The sequence below is a fragment of the Nicotiana tabacum genome, chromosome 9 (assembly GCF_000715075.1).
Source record: "Nicotiana tabacum cultivar K326 chromosome 9, ASM71507v2, whole genome shotgun sequence".
NCBI lineage: Eukaryota > Viridiplantae > Streptophyta > Magnoliopsida > Solanales > Solanaceae > Nicotiana > Nicotiana tabacum.
In genome coordinates, this window is record NC_134088.1 from 53274726 (window position 1) to 53288832 (window position 14107).

At 34.1% G+C, this 14107-nt stretch overlaps 1 protein-coding gene across 1 annotated transcript; it reads right to left on the bottom strand.

Moving 5' to 3' along the window:
* Positions 1-5903: 5903 nt before the first annotated feature.
* LOC107814460 (ras-related protein RHN1-like) lies at positions 5904-13885 on the bottom strand. Its single transcript, XM_016639874.2, has 7 exons — positions 13621-13885; positions 13264-13341; positions 13005-13172; positions 12417-12465; positions 6753-6826; positions 6526-6613; positions 5904-6426 (listed from the first exon to the last, which is right to left on the bottom strand). Exons 1-7 carry the CDS (start codon positions 13657-13659, stop codon positions 6326-6328), a joined length of 597 nt encoding a protein of 198 aa, XP_016495360.2. The 5' UTR covers positions 13660-13885; the 3' UTR covers positions 5904-6325.
* Positions 13886-14107: the final 222 nt, after the last annotated feature.

The following is a 14107-nucleotide window of genomic DNA, read 5'->3' on the forward strand; positions in this document are numbered from 1 at the left end:
TAATTGGGCTCGAGCAACCTCTTTTTCAGCAGCAAAGCAATCCATACTTTCTTTCCACCCCAAGGTCTCCGCTTTCATCATGTCGACCTCCTCGCGGAATTGCTCGATCCTCTCGACCTTTTGCTGCAGTTGTGAGATTGAAATGTTAACCACCGTTCCCGAATCGAGCCCATGAGCTTTTAAGATTATCATTACCTGCTCGATCAGTTCGGTCTGATCTTGGTGAGCCTTGGCCAACTCGGCTTGGAGGTCCTTGATCTCCTCTTCTTTTTGCCCACTAAGGAGTTTAATGGCATTTCTCTCCTCCGTGAGCCCTCGGAGGTCGGCCTCACATCAGCTCAGTTCTGCTCGGGACTTTGAAAATGCCTCCTGATGGAGCGCCAAAGCCTATACGGAAAAAAGAAGGGAAGTTAGACAGGAAGAGAAGAAATAAACTAAGTATGATATCGACAAAGGGAGTTGAGACTCACCCGATTCAAGGCTTGTTGAGCTTCATCGAAGAAGCTCGATGCTTCATTCAGGTCGGTAGCATCCTTGACCCCGATAAAGTAACCACGGAAGGGGTCCTCCCCTCCATGGGCCCTGTCTACTTCGGGAGTCCTCATAGCTTGGACCTCCCGAATTGCCTCCTCGGAAAATGCAGGTAGAATCGGCGAGTCTCCAATATCTATTGTCCCAAGTGAGCCACTTGAGGCGTTCTCCTCGTTGCGAAGGGCCTCGGAGCCAGCCCCTTCAGACATACCCGCCTTTTGCCCATCTCGGCGGGAGGCATCTTCGATCTTCGACGACTCGGGGACCTTGCCCGAGTCCTTTTCCAAGACCCCCTCGGCTCGAGGCGGAATCTCCTCAACCACCACCGACTCAACGACCTTTGGGGCCTCGATAGTTTTCTTCACTCGGGCCACCAGTTCTGAGCCATCGTCTTCATCTTCTTCTTCTTCCTCCCTTAGCCGTTGAATCACATCCGCAGGTAGGGCAACAATGTCTTTCTTCGGCTTACGAGCCTGTTTCTTCTTAGGCTTTTGATCCTCGGAGGTTGAGGTCCTTTTTCTCTTCTTATCCTTTGCCGGCTTCGGAACCGGGGTCGAAGTCTCCTCCTCACCAGATGGGGACCTCATGACCGCATCCTTGCCCAGGCCTGTATATGAGGAAATTGAATAAGTAGAAGAAGGGAATCTTAATCAAATCATTAAATACACAAAAAGTGGGCTTACCATGATTCTTGGCCTCCCATCGGCCATTTGATAAATCGCGCCATGAGCGCTCGACGTATGTAGAAGTCGAGGCCAGGTTCCGAACCCAGCTCTCGAGGTCGGGAATCGCACGGGGCATCCAAGCGACACCTACATCATGGAAAAAGACATCGATGAGAAAAGACAAAGGAACAAATAATATATGGAAGCTAACAGTGAGACGGTACTTACGATCCATGTTCTATTTCTCAGGAAATGGCATATTCTCGGCTGGGATTAGGTCGGAAGTCCTCACTCGAACGAACCGGCCCATCCAGCCTCGATCCTTGTCCTCGTCTATGCTCGAGAACAACACTTTGGTAGCCCGACGTTGGAGTTTTATTAAACCGCCTCGATAGAGGCGGCTATACAATCTGATAAGGTGATCGAGGGTGAAAGGGAGCCCCTCGACTTTGCTCACGAAGAATCGGAGCAGAATAACAATTCGCCAAAAGGAATGATGGATTTGGCCTAAGGTTATTTGATATTGACGGCAAAAATCAACGATGACGGGGTCGAGAGGGGCCAATGTGAAAGGGTAAGTGTAAACACTTAGAAACCTTTCCACATGGGTGGTGATGTCTTCTTCGGGAGTCGGGATCACCACCTCTTTGCCCTCCCAGTTGCAGTCTTTCTTTACCTGCTTAAGGAATCCCTCAGTTATCAAGCATACATACCTCGACATTGGCTCGCATTGACCAGGAATCGACGAGGCCTTATTGGTCTTGAAATCGGAATTTATCACGCACCCCCAGGAATGCATTCCTCAAGACGGGGTTCCACCGGCGTTTTTCCGCCGGCCGGTTGAGAAGATGAAGCAACTTCTTTTTGTGGTACCGTTTTCGATATTTTTGCCATTTTTGTGTAAGTTTAAAGAAGAGGAAGATAATAGGACTTAACGTTTGAGAAAGGACTAACAGCAAAACCTGAAGATTTGTAAAAGGGAAGAACTTAAGAGATGTAAAAGCTTTGGAGATTAGAAGGAAGTAAATGTAAAGTTTGAATAAATGAGGAATGGGTCTATTTATTGGATTCACGGCGACGATTCAAAGGCACTAGTGGCCGACCACCAACTGACAATCATTAATGACTTGAAAAAATGTACCGACGGGATATTTCGGTCACTCCCGTCGCTTACGTCACAAGGATGACGTCATGACAGGTCGAGGTAGAAAATCAAAGGCTCAATTCGTTTCTTGTCATTTTACTCCAAAAAATATGGGGACTATATGTATACGGTTAAAATCGGGCCCATCCGATTTTACTATTCGACCGAGACCTGAAGGTTGAATCGAAGGATGGACTCGTAACGGAAAAGACTAAATCACGAGGATAAGGTACCGAGTTCAAAATCGAGGTACCTGTCGAGATCGAGGCTAGTAGCGATCGAAGCCAAATGAGACAGACATCGAGCAAGATCGAAGATATCACAATAACAAAAAGGCGAGATATCCGTGACTGGTCGAGGATCATGACGTAAATCTCGGAACGGATCAAATCAGAAACGGTTAATTAGCTAATCATGAGATTTCCTTCTGTAATTAGAATTATACCATAAGTGGAATTCCTCTACTATTTAAAGGGGGGTTTTAATCATTTGTACGACACATTGTTCACAGATATTAAAGCAATATAATTCTCTTTCTCATTTATACTATTGTTCATTAGCTTGTTATATTTTTATAATTCTTACATCTACCAGTTTGAGGGTATCCAAACTTGAGGGCTGATTTCCATTTTAACTCTGGTTTGCCTTACTTTATAATTCATTTATGTTATTATTCTTCATATTTATCAATTGGTATTAAGTGAAATCACGTATCCTTTGGATCACATCATAAGTTTAATTGTTATCCAATTTTAAGGGTAAACTGGTAGTTCATGTTATAGAATGCGGTCATTCATTAGGCCTTTGTTCTAATGTTATTTTGCCGTCTTGTGAGCTGCACTAGTGTATGGTTAGTTAGTTTTGCGTAGTATTAATTGTTGTAACAGGGATGCAAAAGACTGCTGACAAAGACTAATATTAGACTCATTGGAAACATACAAAGTTTGAGGCGTGTTAATGGGGGCGCTTAAACCAAGTTCATGCCTAAGTGTTCCTTTCTGCTTTCTTTCTGTTTCTTGTTTTTAGATAAGCCTGCTTGTGCATTGTCAAAGTCCCTCTTTATCTGAGCGAAGGAAACGAGCATCTCTTTTTTCCTTTTTCTTAATGCATATGGTGTGTTGGGATTAAAAAGGTGCATGCGAAGAGGTGGTGGACCAAAAGAAGAGGCAACAAATATCTCCATTTTTCATGAGAAGGGACCTCTTTGTGCTGAATTCGACGAAGTTTGGACAAGAAAACTAAAGCTTAAGAGAGGAACCTTGTGGGGTCTGTTGTCCTCTTAGAAAAGGACGACTTCTGATGGTTTCTATGCATTGCTTGAACCCCCATGAAATAAAGAAGCTTCATTATCTAACATGAACTGATACTTTTGTTTGAGCTGCTACTGTTTTCTTAATCCCTTGTTTCAATTTGTGTCAATCTATTTGACTGGACACGGAGCTTAAAAAATAAAAAAAAAAGCCATTTGAGTTTGTAGTGTAAAATTAGTCACATATATTTTGTATGGAAATGGATTGATCCATTTTAGTACGAACTAAAAAGGAAATAGGTTCACATAAATTAAAATGGAGGGATTATTATTTATAAGAATTACGGTTCACATTGTTAGGAATTTGTCCACAATTTCTAATCTATTAGGACTCTCTTTCTTGAATGAAGGAAAAAAGACTCCTAAAAGGAATACATTTCCTTCATATGCGTTATCCTTTTCTTGGAGGAGAAGTTTTGTACTTTTATAAATTGACATTTTCTTCTCACAACAAGAACAACAACAATAGCATCCACAATATAGTTCTTACGAGAATCATGTTTAGGGGAGATTATTCTCTCAAAAATTTTGTTCTCTTTTTATAATAGTGATAGATCATATGTAGGTCGATTAATCAAACCATAATAAATTATTATGCCTAGTTTAGTATATATTTTTTTTATACTCTGATTTGTCGTCCATCAAGTTTTTCATTGTTAGCTTTCGCATGCACCTTGTTATTTTGATCCCAACAAGTGATATCAGAGCCAATGGTTCGAAGCAAGATCGAAGACAGATTCATGGGGGTTCAAATCAAGCCGCAACTAATTTGACGATAATGAAGACTTATCCAAAAAGTTTGGACGTAATGCTACATGTGGAGATAAATTACAATCATAAATATTCAAAACTCCTGTTGCCGCATCTTTTATAGAAATAAAAACTCTTTTATAACCCATATTTGGGCTCCTTTTAACCAATGCCAGTTTTAACTCATGCTTACTTGTGACGTATGAGCTCCTTTTAATCAATAACAGTTTAAATTAGTGATAACAAAATGGTTAAAAGAAAACAGTTATCCACCTATATTATCCATTACAAAATAGTTGGATAATGATCTTTTTAAAAACGAGTCCAATATGGATAAGAACCATATTATCCACTTAGAAAATGGATAACTAATAGGTAACCAATGAATAATTAATGGGTTTAGCTTTTACATTTGTAAAGCCTCAAATTGGGGATTCCTCAAGTTTAGGAGATTAAGAATTTCTCCAAAGGTGATCATATTTAAGAAACCATGGATAATTTGGATATCCATATTATCCGCCGGTTAACCCATTTTTTATCCGTATCAAATATGGATCGGGTAGGATAATTTATCCGTTTTGCATTACCCGCTTTCAACCCGTCCATATCCGACCCGACCCGCCTGTTTGCCGCCCCTAGTTTAAAGCCATACTTATTCTTAATGCGCGGGCTCCTTTTAACGCATTCTTGGTCTTCTTTCAACCAATACCAAGATTTTTCAACCTGTACTTATTTTTAATCATGCCAAGTAGCAGTAATGAAGATTATATGAAGAAAGTGGATCAGATTTTATCAAGAAAATTAAGGGCAAGAGGAGAATTGTTAGGATTTTGTCCTAAATTCCGCATCTATTAGGTCTCTTTTACTTGACGAGAAAAAGACTCCTAAAATAAATAAATTTCCTTCATGTACCTTATCCTTTTCTTGGAGGAGAAATTTTGTACTTCTATAAATCGTCGTTTGCTTCTCACAACAAGAACAATAACAATAGCATCTATAATGTAGTTCTTACGAGAATCACGTTTAGGGGAGAATATTCTCTATTTACATTAGTGATAGATTATATTTAGGTCGATTGACCAAATCATAATAAATTATTATGCCTAGTTTAGTATATTTTTCTTTATACTCTAATTTATCGTCCATCAATCATTGCATTGTAAGCTTCCACATGCATCTTGTTATTTTAATCCCAATACACATTTATCTGGCCGTATTCCCTTATTGGTATTTAGTATGTGCAAGTGGAAGCTCTTGGCTTCCAAAAGACACATTTTGGCATAAAACATGGTAGACTTTGTTTTTAGGGGTAGAGGGGTGAATCAAATTTCTTTCAATTAACATGTTCGAACTATGAGCTACAAAACTATTTTTTCCACCTTATATTTACCATAACATAACTAGGAATATATGTTCCTAACAGCCGGACAAATATTCACTTGAATAATTTCAGTTTGACTCGACATAATCATCCAAATGCCATGTTCACATGAATTTAACTACATTAACAGCGCAAATAAGGTTCACATATCATTAAAGATATCCGATACAAGAGTAGTAAAATAATAACCTTAGTAGTATATATTAGATACACCACAAAGACCATAATCGTTACTCACGCTTAGACTTGTACCCTGTTTCAGTCATGAAGGGCCTTATTTTCTTTGGCAAGAATTATATATCATGTATCTCCTGTAGGATAAAGCAAAGAGCACCTAAATGGTCGGGAACGATCAACAATGATGCATCACATCTTTCTGATTTTTTCATATTTCGAAACTGTCTTTATGTCAAACTTAAATGATGCAAAAGGACAAGGAATCGTATTAACACTGCACATTCAGTACAGAATTACCATCCCATGACCATTGCAAAATAAACATAGTACGTATTATTTACCAAGAAAGAACTCACTGGAATGTAATCTCATGCAGAGCAACAGAATAGTCTCCTCACTCCTTCCCCTGTTCTGTTGTGTAGTTTCATTCCACCTAGGTGAGCTGGGGCAGCACTAGCTAATCTCTTTGCTGCATAATGCATTTGTTTTGGCTTGAAAATTTTAAAATCCTATCAAAGCATGGACATTATATTGGGAACTCATCAGGAAAGTGATGTTTAACAATTACCTATTACATGGAAGAGCTCGTTTATATTCTGAGCAGTTTTTGCTGAAGTTTCAAAGAATAGCAAGCCATTCTCTTTAGCATCTCCTTCCTGCGTAATAATATCAGTTGGAGATGGTATGGATACTTCATCTTCCTTCATTTCTTATGCAATATCACTTATATTGAATAGTATATGCCTAAACCTCATTATTAGAAAAGCCGCAAGTAAAATGTACTAATTGAAATACCTCATTGTCCACCATTCTTTCTGAATCCAAGTCAGCCTTATTGGCCACTAAAACAGTCACCAAATTTGGATTTCCTAGTACCACAAACACAGCATTAGACCGCTCCTACAAGTCCCAAAAGTACAACAGATATGACGACAATTTGGATTTTTCATTTTCGACTGCACAAGCTCAGTGTTTCTGTACATAATACTCATGGGCGGAGCTAGGGAATGGAAGGAGTTCATCAGAATCCCTTCGCCGGAAAATTATACTATATTTACTAGTTTAAAATTATATATATATATATATATATATATATATATATATATATATATATATATATATATATATATATATATATATGGGCCCAGTCACCTGCCATGTGGACCGTTTACTATTATATGATTTTAATAGATGCATCTATTACTAGGTTAAAATTTTATATATATACACGAGTCTTAGAGTTTCATATCAATGAATACAGATTTTATGAAAATTACATAAATGATATTCACAAAGGTGCCTAAATTGTCAAAAAGAAAATTAAAAAAATTCAAATTCTTGAAAAATAATCATGAATGTAATCACATTTATCTAACTCAATAAAAGAAGATCTCTACTCTACAAATACCTTATTATTTGAACTTTCTTTAGGGATAGATTTAGGTTCTCACGCCATCCTTCTAGGTAGATTCGATCATTATCACGATAAAGCTAAGAGATTATACATGTTAATATATATTGTTACTTCCTTTAGCTCAATAATGATGGGCTTATATCAGTTAGCCATATATCCCTAACTTGATATTTATTTGCGACTACATGCAATATCTATCCGCTAGATAGATTTATCGATACTACAAGAAACTACGAAACTACGAAACTCTATGACAACACTTTCTGGAAATGTTCTATTAATATTTTTTAAAACAAAAATAGCTTAAAATAGCTAACATTTTCAAACATTACTAACCTTAAATTTTATTTTAGCAATCTAAAAATAATCGTGAGCTCGTGAGTATGATTTCAGTACAATTTGCTTTAAATTTTTGTCTCTTAGTAATTTGAAGTGGAAGACTTCTAGTGTCACCTGGATTGTTCCGGTAAAAATAATAATTTCTAAAGTTATGAATCTTGTGAAAATTAACTTACTCGACTTATATGAGTAATCTTACTATGATTATATTCCTAAATATTAGGAGTTCCTATATAGTTCAAATAGAAAAGATTTAATAGCCAGATCTTTAGTTAATTTCAATGTCATAAATATTAAAAAGTATTAATTAAATGATAAGTTTGCCGATTGTAATTTTTTTTTAAAAGATAAAAAGGTCGATCAATTTTGCGTTGAAGTTTCATGCTTTTATAATAGTCTAGATTGATTGAAGAAGACAAAATTAAAAGAAAAGTGAAATATTATCTTCTTATATATTTAATAGTTTTTAATTTTAGTCTCACACTATTTATAACACTAGTCTTAGGGTACGCGCTTTGCGCGTGATCCTCGTCTCAATGACAAGACGATCTTAAAAATCACATATATTACTAAATAATATGTTTGAATTATAAAATAAAAATTAAAGTAAAAGTGTAAGTTTTTGGGAATAATGAATGTTGATCATATTTACCTAACTTGATAAAGGAAGAAATCATACCCCGCAAAAGTCCTCTAATGCCTTGTTGTATTTCAGTGACTTAAACACAATCTAGCATTAGAGTATGTGTATTGCGCGTGAACCGATAACAACAAGTATAAAATTATAAAAATTAGATAAATAATTTTAAATGTGTTTGAGATATAAAATAAAATTGAAAATAAACTCATGAAAATGATGAATATAAGGCTAAAAATAAAATATGTTGAGTCAATGTTCTAAAACAAAAGATCATAAAATATAGTTCAAAATTAAATAGCTATACAAATTTAGGAATTTACATTAAATATATTAAAGTAGAAAACTCTCCTTTACTTTCCAATCAACTTCTTAATACGAAAGTCAAACTGTTTAATTTTTGTCTTAATATGTTAGTTTGTCAATTTTTTTAATTATAAATTATAGGTATTATAGAAAAAAATAGTTAATAAATAAAATTAATATACAATATAATTTTCTTGTAACAGACTAATATATGTTATTTTAATTGATTTTAAAATTTTCAAAATATTAGAACTTCTAACATAGTTTAAATTAAGAAATATTTAATAATTTGAAAATTTTATTTGATTTTAAAGTGTGAACATTTTAATACATTACTATAGTATTCCTACGAATTGCTAAGTATTGTAATATTAATCTTTGTAATTATGATGAAACATTAGCTGTAAAATATCCACTTAGAAAAAGTAAAAAAAGGAAGGTGGCAATACAATTATTTAATTTGAGTGAATCTAAAACATTTATTTTGTATTTTATTTTTAGTTTTGAAATTGAACAAACGGAATCTAAAGGGCGAAACGAAAAACAGTCAAAGACTAATCTTACTCTTCCTTTTCTTTTTAAAATTGTTATTACTTTTCCTTTTCAAATATGTTATATTACACATAATTCAAATAAGGAAGGTCTTGGTACACAAAATATAGTTAATTTTGAAGTCCTAAATATTAGGACAATAATAAAATGATTATTCTTAAATATTAGAAAAATATTAAAATGACTATTTTGTCTAGTGTGAATTCTTTTTTATTAAGGGTAGAAAAGGCGAACGACATTTCGCTAAGGGCCTTCGTGCTTTTAATATAATACTAGTTTCTAGATTCGTGCATTGTACGAGATTCTTAAGTCAATAATTTATGAAAGAATTCCAAATTAAAATTTTGGAAAATATTACAAAAAGAAAGAATTGTTTTTCATGCAAATGATGTAGGAAAAATGTGATATTTAGCGATTAGATCGAATACAAATCTTTTTTCTATTTCATATTATCGGTTAAGGATTCCAAACATAATACTATGTGAATTCTTTGTAGATATGTCTGTACTTGCCGTATATTGAGAACGTTCTGAAATAATCAATAAAACATGGTTTGATTGATATTGTCCAAATCAAAATTTTAATATTTGGTTATTTAATAAAAGAATAATCAAGTAGATTATTGGTATAATTATTTTACCTGAAATTTTGTGTAGGAGATGTAGCTGAAGGCCGGAGTTAAGCATCACTACTAGAAATTTGGCAAAAACTGACCAAGTCGACCGACCAACTTTGGTCGGTCAAAAAACCGACCAAAGTTGGTCGGTTTTTTTTAAAAAAAAATTATTATTATTTTTTTTACGAAACCGACCAACTTTGGTCGGTTTTCTTTGGCGCAAAAATGCGAAAAACTATTTTTGAGTCCCGCAAAATTTATGTTTCAAGAAACCGACCAACTTTGGTCGGTTTTTTAATTAAAATAAATAAAAATTAATATTAAAAAAACCGACCAAAATTGGTCGGTTAATTCGGGCGGCCATTTAAAAAAACCGACCAACTTTGGTTGGTAATTTTACTTTTTAATAAAACCGACCAACTTTGGTCGGTTATTTTCGTGTGAAAATACAATTAAAGAGTATAAATCAAATAAAAGACAGTCTTAAAACAAAATATACCAATGGTCTAGTGGTAGAATAGTATCCTGCCACAGTACAGACCCCGGTTCGATTCCCAGATGGTGAATCTTTTTATTACATAATTAAAATACCGACCAACTTTGGTCGGTTGTTTTTGCAATTTTTTTTTTTGAATTTAATTGACCGACCAAAGTTGGTCGGTAATTTCCGACCAACTTTGGTCGGTATTCCTTTCTGACCACAAAAATACCGTCCACACGTAAATGGTCACGTTTTGGTCAATTTTTGGCCATTACCGACCAACGTTGGTTGGTTTTTTTGGTTAATTTTTACCGGATTTCTAGTAGTGTATACGTTTGAATATTTACGTAAAGAAGAATTCTAAATTATATGACTCTCATCTTAGACAACAAAATTATTTAAAGTACGATAAAAATGGATTAGTTTGTTGTTTAAAAATATACCATTCAGTATTCCTTCTAACTTCCTCATCCATTCTCATCGGTTGATGCCGCAAATTAAACCTTTTCTGTTAATTAATATATTCTCATCTTCCTCCTTAAGTATCCTCCTATTACAATATAGTTCTTTTGGATGGGATGGGATGTAGAGACCATATTTCCACTATTCTGAGTGTAACTTAATTTAATCTTTACATCAATACCCCTTCCAACAAACAAACAAACAAAATTTTTTCTTAACAACCCATAAAGATGTGGATGAATTATTAGCCAACATGCACAAAATTAAACATTCAACTTCGTAATTGTCAGTAGCTTTCCTTTGATTATGTTAGAGAGCCAAAATATAATCTATAAAATATGATACTGAAAGAGACGAAAATTACCTCTAAAAGATCCGCGTATAGATGTTTTGTGTTGCAATAGCGTGAATACAATGAAATTATTTATATAGAGGCCATATGTGCATGCGTGGGATATTATTATGGGTTTGAAACTCAAAGCATATGGGATTCTACTATTGTTCCGTGTAATTGTCCAGGTACAATTAGTATAGTATTAGAACTTTTCATTCAATTATAATTTTAAAAAGTTCTATTATTAGTTGGTGTCAGATTCCCAAATATTAGGCAAAATTCGTATTAGATATTACTATTTTATCAAATATGGAACTATCTTTTTGATAAAATATAATAGTATAAAAGTCGATCAACATTTTAAGGATATTTTTGTCATTCAACATTTAGTATAAAACATTCGTTCTTTTATAATAATATAAATAGATAAATAATTAGAATAAATTAATATAAGGTTTTGCAAGTACTAAGTGAAGTAAAATTATTCTTCAAAACAAATAATTCATTGATGTTAAAAAATTATTGAGTTCATACCATTAGGATGTCTCACGTAATTGTCGAAACTTCTTCAAAAGAACGTCTACTACACATGTACTAACATTCCAAATAATTGACTTTTTAGATATTTATTTAAGGTAAAATTTTAATCAATTTTACAGTCCTAACTTTTAGGTACATAATTTAAATATGGAAAGATTCAATAACCATATTTTAACGAATTTTCAAGTCCTAAATACTAGGAAAATAATTAAATGGCTGCTTTATCTAATGTGAATTTTATTTTAAAAGAATAAAAAAAGCGAACGATATTTCGCTAAGGGGCTTCGTTCTTTTAATATAGTATAGATAAATATATATTTATACAGATGTTAAATCCCCTTAACTTCTTAATATGCTTTCTTCTTTTATCTTTTGAACCCTTTACTTAAATTCCTGAATCGGACACCATAATACTCCCTCTATTCCAATTAATTAATTATATGTGACTATGTTACTATTTAAGGAGTCAAAGAGATTCTTCGTTCTTTGACCATGCTTTTCTTCATTCTTTTTTAAAAATATCTCGAATAATTAAGTATTACAACTTAAGTACTTTTTGTGAAGTTTTTAAATATGTAAATTTTGTTTTCAAGAACTTAAAAATATACTCTATGTCCAAACTCATCGAAAATTTAGTACCTCGACCCTAGTATTTCGAATTTTGCCACATAAAGCAGAATGGAGGGACTTTATGTTCATTTTCCACATCGGAACTGTTTCATTTTCGTCTCTTTAGATTCAAAACGTAAGCCAGTCAAAGTGTACCAATTTTGTTTACCTTGTCTTTGGAGCTGTTGCACCCACTTTTTAGCTCTTTCAAATGAATCCTGAACCCAATAGATTGATTTAATCCAGTTAAATGACAAATTTGATAAAAGTATTCACCAAGAAAATGTCTTATTCATACATGGTCGACTAATCTAGTGTTAAAGGCATGTAACTGATAAAGTTAGCAAGGTAATCAAGTCGTTCGAGAAGAAATTTTTGTTGGTTCATCTAGCAACTTGAAGATTTTTTTCCACCAAGATTTCCCATTTTTTTGAATTTATAATAATATTACCTTTCACCCAGCTACCTAAGGGGATAAATAATGATTCTTCATGTACTCGAACCCCTAACCTATACCGACTAGTTGGAGGTGCATTTTTCTCTTTGCAGGTACGTACTCCCTCCCAATCCCATTTTATGTGATTATATTTTGATTTTTTTTTAACTTGTGGCCTAAGTCAGAGTGTGTTTATAAATCATTTTAGTAATAATAAAACGAGAATTTAAAGTTAAATTATTTTTAAATAAAGAAATGTGTAAAATTAAAGATTTTAAGCAATAAAAATATGTAACAGGAGAGCAGATCGATCCAGGGTACCTTGCTAGTGATATCATAGACTACAACAGCAGCTGCTGCACCACGGTAGTACATGGGAGCTAAACTGTGGTACCGCTCTTGTCCTGCAGTGTCCCATATGTCAAACTTTATGGTTGCTTCATTTAGAGAAAGTAGCTGAGTAAAGAAGGCTGCTCCAATTGTTGGCTCCTACAAGTTTCAATAACAGTACTCATGTGATAAAAAGAAAGATATTCACGGAAACTAATTCAGAATTGGTTATGCATGCATTAGACGAAACCTGGAAGTCAAAGAATTGTCCTTTGACAAATCTTAACACTAAACTGGTTTTTCCAGTGCCCATGTCCCCCAGCAGTACCTGAAACATTAGAAAATCTGATTATATATATAAACTGATCATTTTAACAAGATCTAGTTTCATCGAAATTGCATCATTAATTTCCCCTTCTTGTTGTTTTTGACTGAGATTCGTATGATTAATAAATACCTCTGCAGGAGCCTATTGAATTTTTACCAAGCCATGCTTAATGTTATAAACATAGAAAGCGAGAAGTAAAAACTCATGAAAGGGACAAAAACCGAATAACGTTAATAAGAGAATTCAAAAAAGAGTTAACAAAGGGAAGAACATACCTACCAGCTTGGCTTGTATATTTTTGTTCCTCCTCGTTGCCATCCAATAAAACCCCAGAAAATTGAATGAAGAAAATAGAAAAACAAAGCATGAACCAGCAAGAACGAGAGAGAGATAGACCCGCAGACGAAAGATTTGTGTTTTCTTAAAGTTGGTTGACGAGAAAGGATTTCAAGGTTTATATATGAGGTAGCGTACGTCGTGGAATGTTAGGTTTAGCAAAATATATGATTGTGAATATTGACTGTTAGGTTGTGCTCCTTCCTATCATCAAGAGAAGATAAATAGATACTGAGAAAAAAACTTACATACCTTCAGCATTACAACTTTTCGAGTAGGTAGTTGAATCGAATTTGAATTTCTTCTTAAAGTTCGTCTAACCAATATTAATTTGCTTCATGATTGAATCCAGAAATAATCTTCGTAGATATTCCTACCCTTTAATTTCTTGAATTCAAACTTCTCTACCTATCTACCAATTAGTTGGAAA

Excerpts from the sequence above, each read along its gene's own strand:
- LOC107814460 (XM_016639874.2), bottom strand. The coding sequence starts at position 13,659 with ATGGCAACGAGGAGGAACAAAAATATACAAGCCAAGCTG. Across the intron at positions 13,173-13,263 it reads GACAATTCTTTGACTTCCAG|GAGCCAACAATTGGAGCAGC; the intron begins GTTTCGTCTAAT and ends TGAAACTTGTAG. Across the intron at positions 6,827-12,416 it reads GCAACAGCTCCAAAGACAAG|GAAATCCAAATTTGGTGACT; the intron begins GTAAACAAAATT and ends TTGTGGTACTAG.